Source organism: Schistocerca americana, chromosome 3, assembly GCF_021461395.2.
Source record: "Schistocerca americana isolate TAMUIC-IGC-003095 chromosome 3, iqSchAmer2.1, whole genome shotgun sequence".
NCBI lineage: Eukaryota > Metazoa > Arthropoda > Insecta > Orthoptera > Acrididae > Schistocerca > Schistocerca americana.
This window is the reverse complement of record NC_060121.1, coordinates 313,199,176-313,216,779: the sequence shown is the minus strand read 5'-3', so window position 1 is coordinate 313,216,779 and position 17,604 is coordinate 313,199,176. Positions and strand designations below refer to the sequence as shown.

The 17,604-nt window shown below is 37.6% G+C and overlaps 1 protein-coding gene across 1 annotated transcript in view; it reads left to right on the top strand.

The window, feature by feature from the left end:
* The window catches only part of LOC124607080 (BUB3-interacting and GLEBS motif-containing protein ZNF207), a 73,839-nt gene that overhangs the window by 9,937 nt on the left and 46,298 nt on the right, over positions 1 to 17,604 (top strand). The window contains exon 3 of the mRNA XM_047139259.1: positions 5,451 to 5,592. Within this exon, the coding sequence (XP_046995215.1) occupies positions 5,451 to 5,592 (142 nt within the window). The remainder of the gene's footprint in view (positions 1 to 5,450; positions 5,593 to 17,604) is intronic.

The window sequence follows — 17,604 nt, the reverse complement described above, 5'->3', positions numbered from 1 at the left end:
GATAGATTGCAACTCACCGTACAGGTGACATGTTGAGTTGCAGACAGGCACAAAGAAAAAAATGTTACACATTGGCCTTTTGCCCAAAGCCTTCTTTGGAAACGAAAAGAAAAACACGCACACATTCACAAAAGCATGCACGGATGATCTCCATCTCTGGCCCGAGTAGCTGGTGGCAGCAGTTACTTGTGCATGATGTGTCCTTGCTTGCTTGTGTGTGTGTGTGTGTGTGTGTGTGTGTGTGTGTGTGTGTGGGTGGGTGGGTGGTTTTTTTTTAAAAGAAGCCTTCTTTGGAAACGAAAAGAAAAACACGCACACATTCACAAAAGCATGCACGGATGATCTCCATCTCTGGCCCGAGTAGCTGGTGGCAGCAGTTACTTGTGCATGATGTGTCCTTGCTTGCTTGTGTGTGTGTGTGTGTGTGTGTGTGTGTGTGTGTGTGTGTGTGTGTGGGTGGGTGTGGGTGGGTGGGTGGTTTTTTTTTAAAAGAAGGCTTTGGCCGAAAGCTCAATGTGTAATAGTCTTTTCGTTGTGCTTGTCTGCAACTCAACATGTCATTCTTACTGTGAGTAGCAGTCTATACTTTTCATAATAGTGTTGATGTTCCAACATGGACTTTCGTTGGTTAATGATTACCTTTGTACTAGTGTGCACTAATGACTTTGTGAAAGAACATAAACATTATAGCTGAGGATGTAGCAAATTTCATCAATAGTTAGCTACGTTACAGAAACACACTCTAAAAAATTTGGGGTATTGACAAGGTGCTACAATAAATTCATTTCAGTGATATAAAGAAACATTAAGGTCTTGGAACACAGTTTTAACTCTCTGAAATAGCTACCTGTTGGTATGTTCATATTATATATTTATCATGTAGTAACAGGCATAGCCTTCTAACACAGTTTCTCAGCTTTCCTGCTATACATTAAAGTGTAGCCTAAATCTGGAAGTGAAAGTGGCTGTGGTTTAAATTTAGAAACCCATATTTACTGTAGGTGACACACCTGACCCAGACATTTTATTGTAAAAATTTGTACCAAAAATTGTTTTTCTTGACATCTGTAACATGCCAGGAGCTCAGAGTAGTATATTTTGCTAGCGTGTAAATGATACAAAAACCTTAAAGTACGATACCATAGTTTTAATTGTGGTATTGTCCAGTATAGTGTGAAAAGTAGTTGTGTCAACTAGCTTCAGTTGTTCCGGCTGTGAAATCATTCATTACTCCCTGATGTGCATTAGAACAAATTTGACAACTGTCAAAGATTGGTAGTTTAAAAAACCTCTGCTATCATGTAGGAAAAAGATAACATTGTTACGCACACAATCAAAAAAGGTATCTAGATACTGGACACTAATCATGATGGAAACCTCGACTATTATAGAACTTGGACATGTTGCTGAGAGATTAGTTATTTTTGACCCTTCGATAACAGTATTTTAGACTTTTGGGCCACAGCTTTCACCTGTATTTGAGTGTAGAGGCAAACAGTTCTCTAAATAGTCAAAGTTCTCTTCGTTTAATTCTAATGTGTTTTCAGTTTAGTGCTGCTACATTGACATACACTTTTGTAGACATTGTTACAGCCAGGCAGGACAGTGCCAAATCCCCCACATACTATACATAATGGCATTCACTGTAATTGAGTCCTGATTTATCTAATGTAAAATAGAAGTAATGCAATATGAAAAGATCTAGTTAAGAAATTGTAATAACTATTGTTTATTAGTGTTAGTGGGTTGCATTAACTCTTAAGATCAGTGATAAACACAACAGAAGAAATTAATTTGTAGACAAGACACAATAAAGAAATGACTAAATACATCTGCGAATGAAAAGGTGCCATGAATTGTCTGCAGTCAGTTTGTTGCAGAGAAAGGAATGGGCTTGAGGTCCTGAACTAAATTTATGTTCTTGCAAGAACAATTTTATAAGTTTAGATGCATCAACATTATTTGCTGATTTTTCACTTTATACATAACTGAAGAACCCACTCTGGTAATCAGATCCCAGTTTCAGTTCTTGTACTTCAGTTAATTAATAATTGTGATTAAAGATCACAGCTTTCTTTAAATGTCCAGCATGCTTCTTTGGCATACCTCCTTCAAACATTTCCTCAAATCATCAACAGTAATACCCTGCCCAGCAGGTGCACTTAGCTGCTGCTTCTTTGCTCGCCAGGAAAAGGAATTCGGGTTGTAACATTTCTCTTGTGAGTATTGTAGAAAGGCATCTCCTGTAGCATGACGTGCCAACTCTTCATGTTCCTGAAATAGCTTGGAGGCTCTTAATTACCTGTCAGTTATTAGAGAAACATTATTAGAGTTGATTATTAATATGCAAACTGGCACTTGAATGCACTATTAAGCAGTCAATGCTTAACACGTCACATCTTCTGGATCATACATATGAGATCTCACCTCTGGTGCTTTTCTTGCAATGAAAAACTATCAAGCCAAAACACACTAGTGCTGCCTTTCATGAAGTCTCCTAAAATTTAAATAGTTGTTGTTATATGACCAACATTCATTTTAAAATGAAAGACAACCTAGTAAATCAATATTTTCTTACCAACTTTGTCAGGAAAAAAATTATATTTTAAAATGTTACGCAGCAAGACTATCTCATCCCAGGTGGTACTGTTGGTTCTACACTGCAGCCTTTCGTTATTTTGGTGGTAGTTACATACCAAGTTATCTTTCTTTAAACCTGGAGTTACTCATGATCGCCAATATTTTATAGTGTACAGAACATTGAGTTTGTAGTGACCTGAGTGAGACATGCTCTTTTTAATGTTTCCCAGTTGATGCTTTAAACAGGTTTTTTTCAGTTGGCAATATGATTATGAATTACTATGAATGAACATTTCGTGAAGAATTTTGACTAATTCAATAGGGCAAAGTGTGAATTTGGGGGCAATAGTGAGTGTACTTTTGGAATATTAAGTACCTGTAGTAGTCTATCCAGGCCTCTTTATCTCCTATTGCATTTTTCTGTAGGAGGCTGCTTGCATGGACTGTGCTCAATTTTCCATTTACTGTGAGTACTGAAATAGCTCTACCTGTTTCCATTTTTCAACACAACACAGCCTAGTGCAACCTTGAGAGACAGGAACATACTACTATTTGTTAGGCTGTGCAATCCATAGTAAAGAGGGGAAAAAATGAAGTGCTCATTTCAGATGTATCATGGACTGTGGGTGATCAGTGTGCATGCTATTGCAAAGTAACATTTTATGTAACTGGTCTTCATTACCAACAGTCTCCATTGAATTCTTGCAGTGTTTTCTTTGTGGTTCATTTAATAAGTACTACAAACATTTGCAAAGTCAGTGCCTCAAAAGTTTGCTCCTCTCCCCCCACCCTCATTTTATAATGTGGATTGTCTCATATCATCAGAGTATGTTGTTTACCCTGTATGATTGTACACTGCCTTGTTTACCTGTCCATTGTGGGGTGACAATTATTTGGCATCTGTTGATGTTTTGGAACTGGTTACTGGGAACATAAAATTTTGATCAGTTATATGTTGGCATCAGCAATTTGTATCAACACTTCATGGTATATTGTTGCATTTATAAAGCAGTCTTTTTGGGCATTAGAGTTTGTTGGATGTGTTTGTTGTCATTGAATGTTTGTGGCACAATTTATGTTTATGAAATGTTAATTCATATTGGTTGCAAAGTGCAGCTGTATAAACATAATTTCAAATACTGTGCTAAGTCACTTTTCAGCTAATGTTCATTTTGACTAAAATATGTTTTGTTCAGGAAAACATGTGCCTATGTTTTAGAATTACATTGTTTTAGTAGGGGACAAAAGCTCCACTTAATGGAATAAGAGCACATTTAGTAGTGCAGGTTGGTAAAGGTAAGGTATGTGACAATTGAGGGTTCCCTTTCGTGCAAGTTTTTAACCGTTGTTCATCTTCATTGAAAGTAGTTACTGAAAAAATATGGCAAATAATATTAAACACCTTATGCCAAAGTTGAATAAATTCACTTTTGGCCTCTTTTTTACAGGGGTTAGAACGTCATCTAGCACACCACCCAGAATTATCACTCTATAACTTGCTGTTGCCACGCAGGTTTGACGAGAAAGTTCATATTTTTGAGAAACTTTTAGCTATTATTACCAAGAATTTTTAAGCATGATATTAAGAATTTATGTGACTTGTATTGTTTATGGCTTTGTTTGAATCACACCGCTTTTTTGTATTAAGAACATTGTAACATTTTAGGCACTATAGATGTTTTTCTGCTTGGTGGGGTTTACTGTGAGTAAATTAGGAAAATTGGGATTACTTTGATTTAGTGTAATTTTTTTTTTTAAATTTCTGATAGCCATTTTGGAAAGTAAACTAGCAAATCTTATGGAAACACACAATGTATAGGATTAATATTGCATTTATGTCTATGTCCATTGAATTCAGTGTAATAGATTAGATTACAGGCAAATAATTTGATAATTTTGCTGCACAGTCATGAACAGAACATTGTCATAAAATATTTTCTGTGTATATATACTGCCCTTAATTTCAGCAGAGCTGTAGATCACTTTTAGATGTATGAATTAATATTATACTTTACATTCAAATTTTATGTTTACTGTTTTGTATCTCAAGTGTTACAAATCGTAACTGTGTTGTGCAGTATCATAGTATATGATAAATTTGGCAGTATATGATAACTAAATGGACAAACTGGTTTAATATAAAATATTTGGCTACATTTTTATGTTAAGAATGTTTATTGTTGTCTTGGAATATGGGTTTCTTGGTCACATTTTCCTTTTTGTACCCGTTTTCTTTTTGCTACTCCATTTTTTATAATTCCACCAACTCATTGTACATTTATTGAGTGTATAAATTATGAGAAGAGTTCTTTGTGCATAATGAAATTTAATCAAAACCTGCTATATAACAGAATTTTCTTTGTGTCCACAATAAATGAAAGTAAAATATTGCTCGAACTAAGCAGTTCAAGGTCTTTATAAACAGTATATTCTGTGTGTCCAGCATATTGAAGACCTGTTATACATTATAATAAAATTGTCTCAAGCTTCCGGCTGCTCTCAAGTGAACATTGATCCACTTGATCCAGATGGAAGCTCAAATTTTGTTGGTATATATTACCTTGAACCCATGCATTTATTATACATATACTTAGTGGTATAAAAATTTGTCATTTATACACGTCTGGAAAGTGTAAACATTTATTTTTGAGCAGAATTCTGTAGAAAATTGTGTATGTTTGGATTTTCTTGGGCGTATAATTTCTTTCTTGGTGTCGCAGTGGGATTAATGTTTGCTAACTTTCAGGGTGTGCCTTAATTGTTTGCATGCGTAATACAGTGTTTCTGAGTAGTGGTTTCTTAACCTCCACTCTTAGGGAGTTCTAATTTACTTCGTGTGCATGTTTGCCAACTGCAATTTTCTGTTGTAGGTCCATAAAGAAACTATTGATAAAGTACCAAATTCATTACCAAATAGATCTAACATAGAAATCGAAATTTATGGTATGGAAGGCATACCACCAGAGGACATTAAAGAACACGAGAGGCAGAAGCAAGGGAAAACATCTGGTGGTAAGTACTTTTGTCTGTATCCACTTTTATTTACCCTAAAATCGTTTTAATAATGTGAATCCTGCACCCCCCCCCCCCCCTCTCTCTCTCTCTCTCTCTCTCTCTCTCTCTCTCTCTCTCTCTCTCTCTCTCTCTCTCTGTGTGTGTGTGTGTGTGTGTGTGTGTGTGTGTGTGTGTGTGTGTGTGTGTGTGTGTGTGTGAGAGAGAGAGAGAGAGAGAGAGAGAGAGAGAGAGAGAGAGAGAGAGAGTGGGGGGGGGGGGGGATTGCATGCATGTGCATGTTTCCAGTTATCTTTACTGTAATGTGAGTCTGTTCGTAATATAATATTACAATAACTGTAAAAAAGCTTAATTCTCAGATGTACAGTAACATTAATTTTAAAGTTTTGTGGCAAGGGCTGTATGTAGACGGCAGCAGATCCTCATGCCTACGTCATGTTATTCCTGCAGATTGAGATCATTTGTGTTTGTCTCGCACCAGGTAGCAACATGGATTTGGTGGATAGGGAGATGTATCTATACTTCACAATACTGATTCAGTGGTAGACTTATGGTTGTGTAAGTGTCCTATGTATGTACTTCTGACCATTGGTTACAGTTCAGTCTGTAAAAAGTACTAATGACTATATGACTTCATCTTATTTGCTTGTTGTGCATGTTATTTTGTTTTCAGGTATTGACTAACTCATCGATTGATACAAACGAAATGAAAATTCCATTTGTCTTACCTGGAAATTATCAGGTAACAAAGAAAGTACACAGGTTTGGCACAAAATGTTTGTACATTGCTGTTTTCTCAGGTGGTAGCAGTAAAAGTTTCTGTGATTATAATGATCAGATATCCTGTCTCTCTGTACCAACCAAAATTATGAGAGTCACACTTCACACAAGCAACAGTACTAAATAAATTGTAAGGGAACACTGTGGAAACAAAAGAAAAGGAAACTGATGTGAATAGAAACATCACACTTCCCTTTTCTGCATTATTAATTTTCATATGCTTTTCGTTTCTTACATTATTCATTTTTGTATGCTTCTTTATTGTAGTTGTACAGAATTAATACTCATTGACATTAAAGAGAATTTTTGTGTCCAGTTTTGAAGTAATAAGTGTTATCCCTTTTCCTAAGATGATATGCATCTGTATTTCGTGTGCTACTTGCTGTGGCCAGTTTTTTACGCACCCAAAGTTCTGCTCATTATTATTTAGTTTTCACATTGTAGGTGAACTATTTGTTTGTGAAACTAGGTAATTGCAAAAGGCATAATGCACACCCTGCTTCTGTTGTAAGGCTGCCACATGACACACTAAAGTGAGTAGCTGCCATTTAATTAATAAGCCAAACTGTGGCTACAGCGAGCTGAGGTTATCTTCACCTCTTGTTTGAAAGGGTAGATGCACTGAGGTGACAAAAGTCTAATATTGGATCACCTAGTTTTGCCCGGCACAATTAAACAACTTAATGTGGCGTGTACTTTATAAGTTGTTAGAAGTCTCCTGCAGAAGTATTGAGCCATGCTGCCTCTATAGCTGTCCATACTTGCAAAAGTATTGTGGTTTAGGAGTTTGTGCACAAACTGACCTCTTGATTAAGTTGTATAAATGTTTGGTGGGTGGCCAAATCATTTGCTCGAATTTTCTTGAATGCTCTTCGAACCAATTGTGCACAAGTGTGACTCGGTGACATGACGTATTGTCAAGGTAACATGAAGTACATGGATGGCTGCTAATGGTCTTCAGGTAGCAGGTCATAACCATTTCCAGTCAATGATTGATTCAGTTGGACCAGAGGACATTGTCCATTCCATGTAAACACAGCCCACACCATTATGGAGCCAACAGCAGCTTCCACAGTGCCTTGTTGACAACTTGAGTCCATGGCATTGTGGGCTCCACGCCACACTCGATCCCTACTATCATCTCATAACAACTGAAATCGGGCCTCATCAGACCAGGCCACAGTTTTCCTGTCGATTGTCTGTTGCCATAGCACATTAATACCACATTCTGCTGCGGTGTCCTAATGTATATGTTTGTCATACGTCCCACATTGATTTCTGTGGTTATTTCACTCATTGTTGCTGACTGTTAGCACTGACAACACTATGCAAATACTACTGCTCTTGGTCGTTAAGTGAAGGCTGTCAGCCTCTGCGTTGTCTGTAGTGAGAGGTAATGCCTGAAATGGGTTTTCTCGGCTCACTCTTGACATTGTGGATCTTGGAATATTGAATTCCTTAATGATTTCTGAAATGGAATGTCCCATGCATCTAGCTCCTACTATCATTCCACATTCAAAGCCTGTTAATTCCCATTGTGCAGCCCTAACCACATTGGAAACCTTTTCATATGATTCACCTGAGTACAGTGTTAGCTCTGCCAATGTACTGCTCTTTAATACCTTGTGTACACATTGGGCGCTAATGACCTCAGTAGTTGAGCGCCCTTGAACCCCACCAAAAAAAAAAAAAAAAATTGTGTACACAATACTACTGTTACTGGTATATGTGGCTATCCCTGACTCTTGTCACCTCAGTGTAGTATTCGATATTTGTTAATCACTTCAGGTCTTCGTATCTGGATCTCCTGCTTTTCACATGAAGGCATTTTGGCAGAGTGTGTAAGTGAAAACTGTAGGGTAGAAGTATAGTGGAGGTTGTTTGCCACTGCCTCTGCACCAACCTTAAATATCACACTCTTATATATAAGGTGTTTGTGTTACTAAATTAATCCGGTTTGTCACATGAGCCTTAATAGCGTGTGTCATATGTATTGGTTTCTGTAGTGATGCTTTGAATGCATCTTCAACACCTTTGTTTACACTTCATGGCCTTTATTGGACAGCTTTAGTTAATTTATAAAAACAGGTTTTTCCTTTTGGTCCGGTACATTTTTGTTCTCTTGGATCTCAATTTATTCATCTGAATAATTGTTTGTTTGACTTCCTTATCTTGTCTCTTTTGTTTTTTAAATCTTCATTGTAATTTCTAGTTCTCTCATGTTTACCTTGATTTCCGTAATCCATCCAATGTTGCACTTACTGTCCCATAAAATCTGTTATTTTTGTGATGACTCTTTTTTCTAGTAACCTGATCGGATGTCCAAAGATCAAAATATATTTATTCCTGATTGTGCTCATTACCAGTTCCATTTCCTTGTTTTCTTCATTAGAATTTAGTCGCCAGTCCATTTTCTTGGTATCTTTTGTTTATGCATTAGATTTCTCTGTAAGTGGATTATTCAGTCTGTTTCTGCAGTGTAAGTTGTTTCACTTGAATGTGTTATTTTTGAATGTGTATCTGCTTTGTAGCATTTTAAGTATGTGTATACTGACAGGTCTCTTTTGTTGCATGTTTTCTGTTCTGCTGTTGTCACAGTTTTGATTTCCTGTTATTCTGTTGTGGTTTTGTTTGCAAGTGTTGCATCAGTTAGTATAATTTCTGTATTTGCAAATGACATTGTTGGGTTTATTTTCTGTACTATTTCTTTAGTGATTTAACTTGATTTTCTTGAATGCTGTGGAGGAGAAGAGTAAGGTCAAATAAAATAAAAAGAAACAAACTTTAGGAGGCATGAGATATTCTGGGGCTGCAAGGGGGGGAGTTGAGTGTATCAGGTAGAACTAAAGTCCAAGACCTTGTGTCGCTTTAAGTGAGTTTCACCAGTTTTACTAATTTTGGGTGCAGCTCAGAGTTTTATAAGAAGCCTGCTCTCTCTCTCTCTCTCTCTCTCTCTCTCTCTCTCTTTCTTTCTTTCTTTCTTTCTTTCTTTCCCAGCTTCCTAATTGGTCACTACTAAATGTGTCTACATTGCTGTGTTTAACACCCAGTTTGTGAATCACATAATATTGAAATTCACTGAGTTTCAAAGCCCACCTCATTAGATGACTTGCAGGCTCTTTTATTCGTAGTAGCCATTTTAAAGCTGCATGATCAGTAATCGCTGTGAACTTAAGTCCATAAACATACCATCTAAAATATGAAATACCCTCTAATAATGCTAACATCTCCTTTTCACTGGTAGAATAATTTAGTTCAGCCTTATTAAGCTGACGAGATGCATGTGGAACTGGGTGTTCATTCCCATCAGTGATTTTCCCTAAAACCACTCCAAAGCTGTACCACATTTATCACATGACAATGTGATGTGCCCTATTTATCACATGACAATACGAATTCCTTTGTGAAATCAGGAAAAATCAAAACTGGATCTGAAGTTAATATATTTCTTAAATTTTGAAATGTCTGACACTCGGGTGTCCAGTTAAATGTAATACCTTTCTGCAATGATTTTGTTAGGGGTTGTGCCACTTCAGCAAACCCCCCTTCACGAATTTTCTATAGTAATTTGCTAATCCAAGGAAATACTGTAATTGTTTAACGGTCTGAGGGACCAGAAAGTCATATATTACTGAAGTAAGGTGTGGATCTGCCCTTAAACCATCTTGGCTTATTATATGCCCCAGGTAGTTTACTTTTGATCTTGCATAATGACACTTATCAATGGTAAGCATAAGGCAAGCCTGTCTCAACCTGTCTAATACCATCTCCAAGCGCTAAACATTCTCTTCCAAGGCATTCGCGAATATAATTATATCGTCGTGATACACCATGCATTTGTTTGGTTTTAAACCTCTGAGGACTCCATCTAATAAATTTTGAAATGTAGCTGGTGCATTTTTCAACCCAAAAGCCATCCTACAATTATGGTAGTGACCAGAATTTGTGGTGAGTGCTGTTTTGTATCTATTTTTTTTTTAGGTCTGTCCTCGGGGTGTACCTCACAGTGATGATATCCATTTCGTAAATCTAGGGTTGAAAAGAATTTGCATTGACCCAGATTATCTAATGTGTCAATAATATTCGGGATCGGGTACACATCTGTTACTGTTTTTTCAGTTAAAAATTTACAGTCTCAACAAAACTGCTATTTCTTTGTTCCATTTGATGGTTTCATACCCACAGTCACGATACTTGCTGACCTTGGACTATCACTATGGTCTATAATTCCATTAGATAACTGCTGATTCACCCTTTCCTTTACTGAAGGCTGTAAATGCTTAGGTAGCTGATCCTGTTTTCTAAATACAGGCAGACTATTGTCTGTCGGTATTCTATGTCGTGTGATTGGTGTAGCATGTAACACTCCTTGTGGACTGAACAAACTGTTATACCATAGTACCACTGATTCCATTAATGCCCTGTCTTTACGCGAAAGGCATTTAACATTCTTTTGCCATGTAGGTATGTCGACGGTTTTTTCTGTTCTACCTTGTACCCTACAGTCCTCAATGTCTTCATCTTTGAAAACATCTAATGTGGCTGCCAGTAATCCTTTTGGAAGACTCACTTCATCTCCCCCAAAATTATCCAGGCATATTGGCACCATAACCTGACCATTAATACCCCTTCTGCGTGTTATACATCTATGTAAGAAACAATGTAGCTCATCCAACATGTCATTACTTGGTAGTGGTTCTCCCAAGCACACTGCACCCTGTGGAATGTTACTGTCTAATACTGGTACCCAGAATAGTGTTTCTGTTCCTGCTGGTACTCTTGCCATGTAGAACAACTTGTAATGCACTTATAAACAGTTTATTCAATGCCACCTTTGCAATGGGTCCATCTTGTGATATAGAAACATTTGCAGCTGTTGTATCCAACAGAAATACTTACCATTGAGTTCAGTCGTTCCATCGCCCAAGGTTGATTCTGCGTGATGCCTAACCAGAAAATCTAACTCAAGTATTGCAGTGACATCTTGTCCAACAGTTGGGAACTCTTCCATTTGCTCTTGAAACCCAAGCAATATTGTCCCGTCAGAATCAACTGCATTGCTGCCTATTGCGCACAACCTGTATCTTGGTTCCTGTAGTCAGCTCTTATCCACGAGTTCCAGACTAACAACCGATGTGTGTACCCTTGCATCTACCAAAAATTCATATTATTTCCCTTTCAAACAAGCTACAAACGATTCGTCTCCAAGTGTGCATTCAATGCACTTCTATTTAATAGGAATGTTTCTCAATGGAAGGAAGATTCCTGTTATTTAACGATTTCTTCCTCCCATTATGCCCTGTTTCGTGACCTACACTCGTATGTCTTAAGACCAATACATTGACAGTTAAAACAATGCTGTTGAAAACACTGTGCTTTAAAATCATCCTTTCTTCCAAACGATAAAATTCTTTGTTCGACACAAATATTTTCCGATCATTCCGAGACTTAGCAGCACTATCTATCTCTTGCAGATAATTGGCTATGTGCAGTGATTCTTCTACATTGCGTGGATTTTCCATTCTCATTGCAAGAAAATTCTGGAGTAATCCCCCTTAGGAAAACATCCAGCACTATCCTCAGCCTTCCTCAACAAGACTGCGTCAACATCTGGTTTGTTACCCAGCTCATAAGGTTGGGTGCTCAACTTGTGTATCCTGTCTGAAAATGCTTCTACAGTCTCATTTGGCAATTGTCTCAAATTACTTAACTTTTCTCTAAAGAAATGAGTATTATTTATTTTTCTGTACTATTACCTTAAGCCATTTGCCAACTCTGTAAATGTGGTTAATTTGCTTAAAACCTCACGGTACGTGATGTACGTCTTAGCCTCACCCACCAAGCGCAATTTGCCCACCCACAGTGATGTTTGTTCAGACCAGTTGCACAAGCTGGCTGTGGATAACACTTCCTGAATAAAAATAGTGGTATCTTCCGATGTTTCGCCAGAAAAAAGCAAAATAAGACAAGCGGTTACAGAATTCATGGATGCGGAAGGTACTGCCAGTATTGATTTGACTTTACTGATACCTGATTATGAAGGATCTCCCATTTGGCTACGTAACTGTTGTGACATTTACTCTTGTTGTTGTTGTTGTTGTTGTTGTTGTCTTCAGTCCTGAGACTGGTTTGATGCAGCTATCCATGCTACTCTATCCTGTGCAAGCTTCTTCATCTCCCAGTTCTGTTCTTTTAATAATTTCTTGTGTTCCGTCAAAGCTGACACAGTGTATGCTGTAGAAGCTGCTCGCATTTGTGCCATATCTGTGCAGTTTCCGTGTCTATCACAGTAAGTGACACTTCACAAAGCTCTCTTGTGCATGACCATACCGTTAGTGGAATAAACCTGTCACGAGGTGCTCTATGGCTATACAAATTATAAACTTTATAATCCACCGATACAGAATACACTTTACTGCAATTTCCTGAAAAGTAACTCTGAACTCACTGTATCATTTTCCGAACGTGACCGCCACCAAAACGTACTTCTGAGAGAGAAAAAGCTTCTCAGCGACTTGCCCAACAGTTGTAACTGCCGGTGTTCTTCTGTACAAAACGTTTCATACAGCCTCCTGATGTACATGCTGCAAGCATCAGAAGCTTGACCACTTCCTGTTACCAATTTTGCAAGAGGTGACTGTTGGGAGGGCATGGTTCTGTGTCAGGACGCACTCTCCCTGTTCACTCCTTGCCCATTTTCCTCAGAAAGATGATAGTGACCTGTGGTCTCCAGTAGGCACATTGAAAGAAGATTCAGAATTCTTTATTTACTTCCATAAAAATACGGATAGTGCCTTGACTTGTGGTTGGCATTGTCTTTCAATGCCCGCCGAGGAATGACATCATAAGTGGCCTTCAGCCAGATCACGGCAGCTGATGCTGCACCCTTCATTCTAGCTGGTTGCTGCACTGGTGGTGTGCCGTGCTGTTTGCAGTGGCACAGCTCCGTCTGTACCATGATGTTGTGGCATCGAGTGATGGCAATGTGTATATTGAACTTAACACATGCTGACTTCAGAGGTGCTCTGTCCCCTCCCACTCACCACCCTTGGTCATCATTCATTGTACCATGATGGCGGTTGCCATGTAGCCATGCAATTCTGGTGATAATGGCCTGCCGTCCAGTTAGGTCACATTCAGTCCACTGGAAGGTCAGGGATGCTGGTGTCATGACCCTGGTGGGACTGAAAGACCTCCAGGTGCTCCCACCTGTGACAGAGGCAAACTTTGGTGCTGAACTCTGTGCCTGGTGATTATGGCGAAGTAGCCCTCTCACCCAGTAGTGGCTGTGTCCATAGCGTGGAAGAAATCTAAAACAGACTTGTGCCAGACGTCACTTCGCTGCAATAATGGAATTGAGTGTGAACATCATTTACCCCCTCGATCCATCTGACTGACTTACTTATGAGCTAAACCACTGCGGTGTTCATGGAGCAAAGTAGTAGCCAGTGTTTACCTGACATCATTTGTCATGACCGCATAGGGCTTACTAATATGAAGGTATCAGCAGTTTCTCTTCTGCAGTTCTTGCTTAACGAGTTTGTTATAACATAGAACCGGTTTGTAAGAGCTCTTGGTACTATTTGTTGCAATTGCCTTAGCCTTTCTTTCATCACATAATGAAGGTGACACGACACTGTTTGGCTGCTCTGGTCCACTACATTGCACTGAATTCTGTTGCCTGGCTCACCAGAAAAGCCGATATTGTGTTTTGCTCTGACCCGGTCTTGGTAGTAAAATGTTTTCTTTGCCACCGCCTCATTTTGATATTGCCAGCAAGTGGACATTTTATGATATTCTGCCAAACAAATGTAAATGAAACTTGAATTACTACTGTCGGAAATAGTGTCAATATCTGCAGTTTATTAGTGATGATTGAAATGATTAAAAGCATTTGTTTTTCATTAGACAATGCAAATTTTCAGAAAAAATTTCTCTACATAACAGTTCACTCAAAATCCAGTGTGATATTCCTGTCAGTCTTACTATATTTCAAAAACCAAACTTCTGGATGATGTCCTCCATAAGAAACTATCAGGTCAAAATACATTCAGCTGTGGGTCTCAAAAATTGGGTAAAAAATTATTGTCATGAGCTAAAGGTGTGGAAGAAGAAAGTGCTACAAAAGATGCCAGTTCTGAAAAAAATACAGAAAAATTGCAGTTAGGAGTGTTTATTTCATGTTTTAAGATAAGTAATTTACAACAATAAAAAAAATAATAAAAGAAACTGCTACCCCTAAAGCTAAACCTCAAACTTAGTCGTGTTCTTTTTCATCAGCAATTAAAAACAGAAAAGTCAGTTAAGTAGGAGAACCGTTCTCTGTTCCCTATGTGTTCTACTTGTCAAAGGGGACCTAGTTTTCAGTAAGGGGAAAACCTGTGTGGTTAATCCCCAGCAGTGGTAGAGAGCCTCCTTTCTTATCACCCTAGAAATTAACACTACCAACTTGGGTTCTGCAGAACGAAACAGAAGATTAATGAATTCCACGGTCCAGTTGTCAAATCCCACATGAAGTATCAGTTTTGGACCTGTTGCTGTAACGAATATGGTAGAAGCATTTCTTATGTGATGAAGGAAGAAGAGGTACGGTAAGCTGGGAAGAATTACCAGTCAAAAACAGCATTTTTCCAACATGTCGTCCATATACTGTAGTGATACTGCAGTACAAATTTGAAGTGTTGGTTAACAGTACATTCTTGGTTTACATATTAATTTATTTTTAATCCACAATTGCACTCATTATTTTAATTATTGATCGGTTTCGCCTTGCAAAGTGGGGTGCACAAAAATAGAATCAGCTTCCAGTGCAGTGAATCTGATCACTATTTGGATTTTAATAAAATATATTGGTGCATTTTCAACGGCATACGACATTTGTAACCTAAACAAGTTTTTATAGGTGGATTAAATTCCAATATTGCTGCTATAAAACACATGCGTTCAAGAAAGGTGACAAAGATTCTGTCAATGTGAAAGATATTTATTCAGTAATCGCAATCTTAATAATTTGAGCTCTTGCTACCTCAGTTGCGTCTTCATTTTCCAGAAAGACAAAATAACTATTACAACTGAGAACTTTCTTTCTCATAAATGTTATTTCATAAGTGTTTTTAAAGACTTGTCAGTTTCACCGATAAAAAGCTTGAACCTTTTTTTTATATTAAATTTCTCTAAGGCAAAATAATTTTTATTGAATCCTTCATTTTCATTTGACTCGTGCTGTCCTACATCATTGTTAAGGTGTTCTGGAGACTGAATCAGAATAATAAGGTAGGGACACTCTTTCAGCTGACGTGTTAGAAAATAGCACTGTACCATCAACTTCACTAACAGTCTGTCACTCTAATGGCCTTTGTGATAACTCCTACCTTGATTATTTTCTAATGGTTGCTTTCTAGTTCTTTCTTGACGCAGTGGACCTACTGTGCAGTGCCACTAATTGTACAGTGGGACTTCTTTGCAGTCTGTGGAGGGTTGAGGGCTGTAAGAAGCTTCAAACTATATAAACTTGAACAAAATCATGTAACCACTTCTGCAGCACTTTTTAGTATTGTGTTTCCTGTATTTAACATTTGAAGCATTAGGTGACGAATCTCGTATTAACTCAATCTATGAACAGCATCTCAGTATCGAACGAATCTCGTACTAGACTATTTCAGAGTTATATTGACGTTCTTCGTGAAGTCTCTTCAACTGTTTTATGCCGACGTTTACATTGTCCCTTGTTTACTCTGTCCCTTCCAAAACAGCGTCACCGCTGACACTATAGTATAAATGCCACCTCCGTAGCTGGTGGAGAGTATTAACAGCATCATGCCTTACCAGTGTTCTGTACTCTTCATCTGCTTCCCATTGTAACTGCACAAACCAAAATAAAAGCTCATATAGTTAACGATTATCTACCTAAATAATGTTTTTGCATGATCATCTATCATCCGATTGTGAGGAAGAAGTGGAACAACATGTTACACCACAGGCCTCGCTGCTAAGATAAAAGATGTGGTGTAAAATAACTTACTTAACTAATTACAATCCTTTTATAACATCCACCTTTTGATAAATTATGATTACTAAAATTAATGTCTCATGAGACTGAATTCAGTTTTATTTCTCTACACAACAGAACGTGTATGAACACACCTCTTAAGTCAGTCATTTTTAATTAGTAATCGCTTGGTTTACCTAGAGTAAGGCGTAGTTTATGTTTCAATTTTTGGATAGTTGTTTATGGTATTCAGCTTCATTGACAGAAAAGAATATCACATCATTTTAATATGTCCATTCTTTTTTTTTTTTACCTGAACTTTTTCAGATTAATAGTAAAAACTGATTCAAATGTGTGGTTGTTTTTGTTATTATAATCTAACTAATGATTATGTCCTTCGTAATTCTACCAAATTATTGTTAACAGCCAATCAGTGCATTCTCATAAAAAAAAAAAATTCGTGGTTGATTCTGCTCAATCCTTGGTTCATTATTTTTATTCAAAGGTAATTTCATAGAGGTTATAAAAGGATTGTAATTATTGCAGACAACCTTGTAGGTGGTGCAACCACAGCTATGAGTAGTCACTTTGTGTATTAATAACTGCTTCAGCTGTATTTAGTCCTTTATTATTGGATCACTATTGTTTTCATGGCACTAAAAACCTTATCTTCAGGTGAACATCTGTATAACAATAAATCCAGAAGGAATAACAACCGTGAGACGTACACTGGTATGGCAAATTGTTTCATTGCTTATGTGCACATCTAAGCAACACAATTTAATCATTAACAATGGGTAAATATTTGTTTTGGTCTATGATGTTAATTCTATTTCCTTTATGTCAAAGAAGATCAGACATGTTCTGTTTGTATTTTTATTTTCGTATCAATATAGTGTGGGACAGGAAGAGATTAATGTAGAATTAAAGACTACAGTATAGTGAAGGTAGTAGAAACAGCTACAGGGAAAATGGAAAGTGAAATACCATAACAGTTAACTTGAAAAAGTAGTTACAATAACAGAACATGTAAAAACTTTGCCTAGGTCTCCTGTTCGAGTATCGGTCCGATGCACCGTTTTAATCTAACTTTTGTTTAGGTTGCTGTGGTATTGCATAGAGAACTAAGTGTTACGATGACAGATTCATCTTGTTGTACTTTCTATTCCATTATGGGGGTGTCCATTCCTCCAAACTAGTCAAGTATTAGTCTCACTATCTACCCCCCCCCATGAACCATGGAC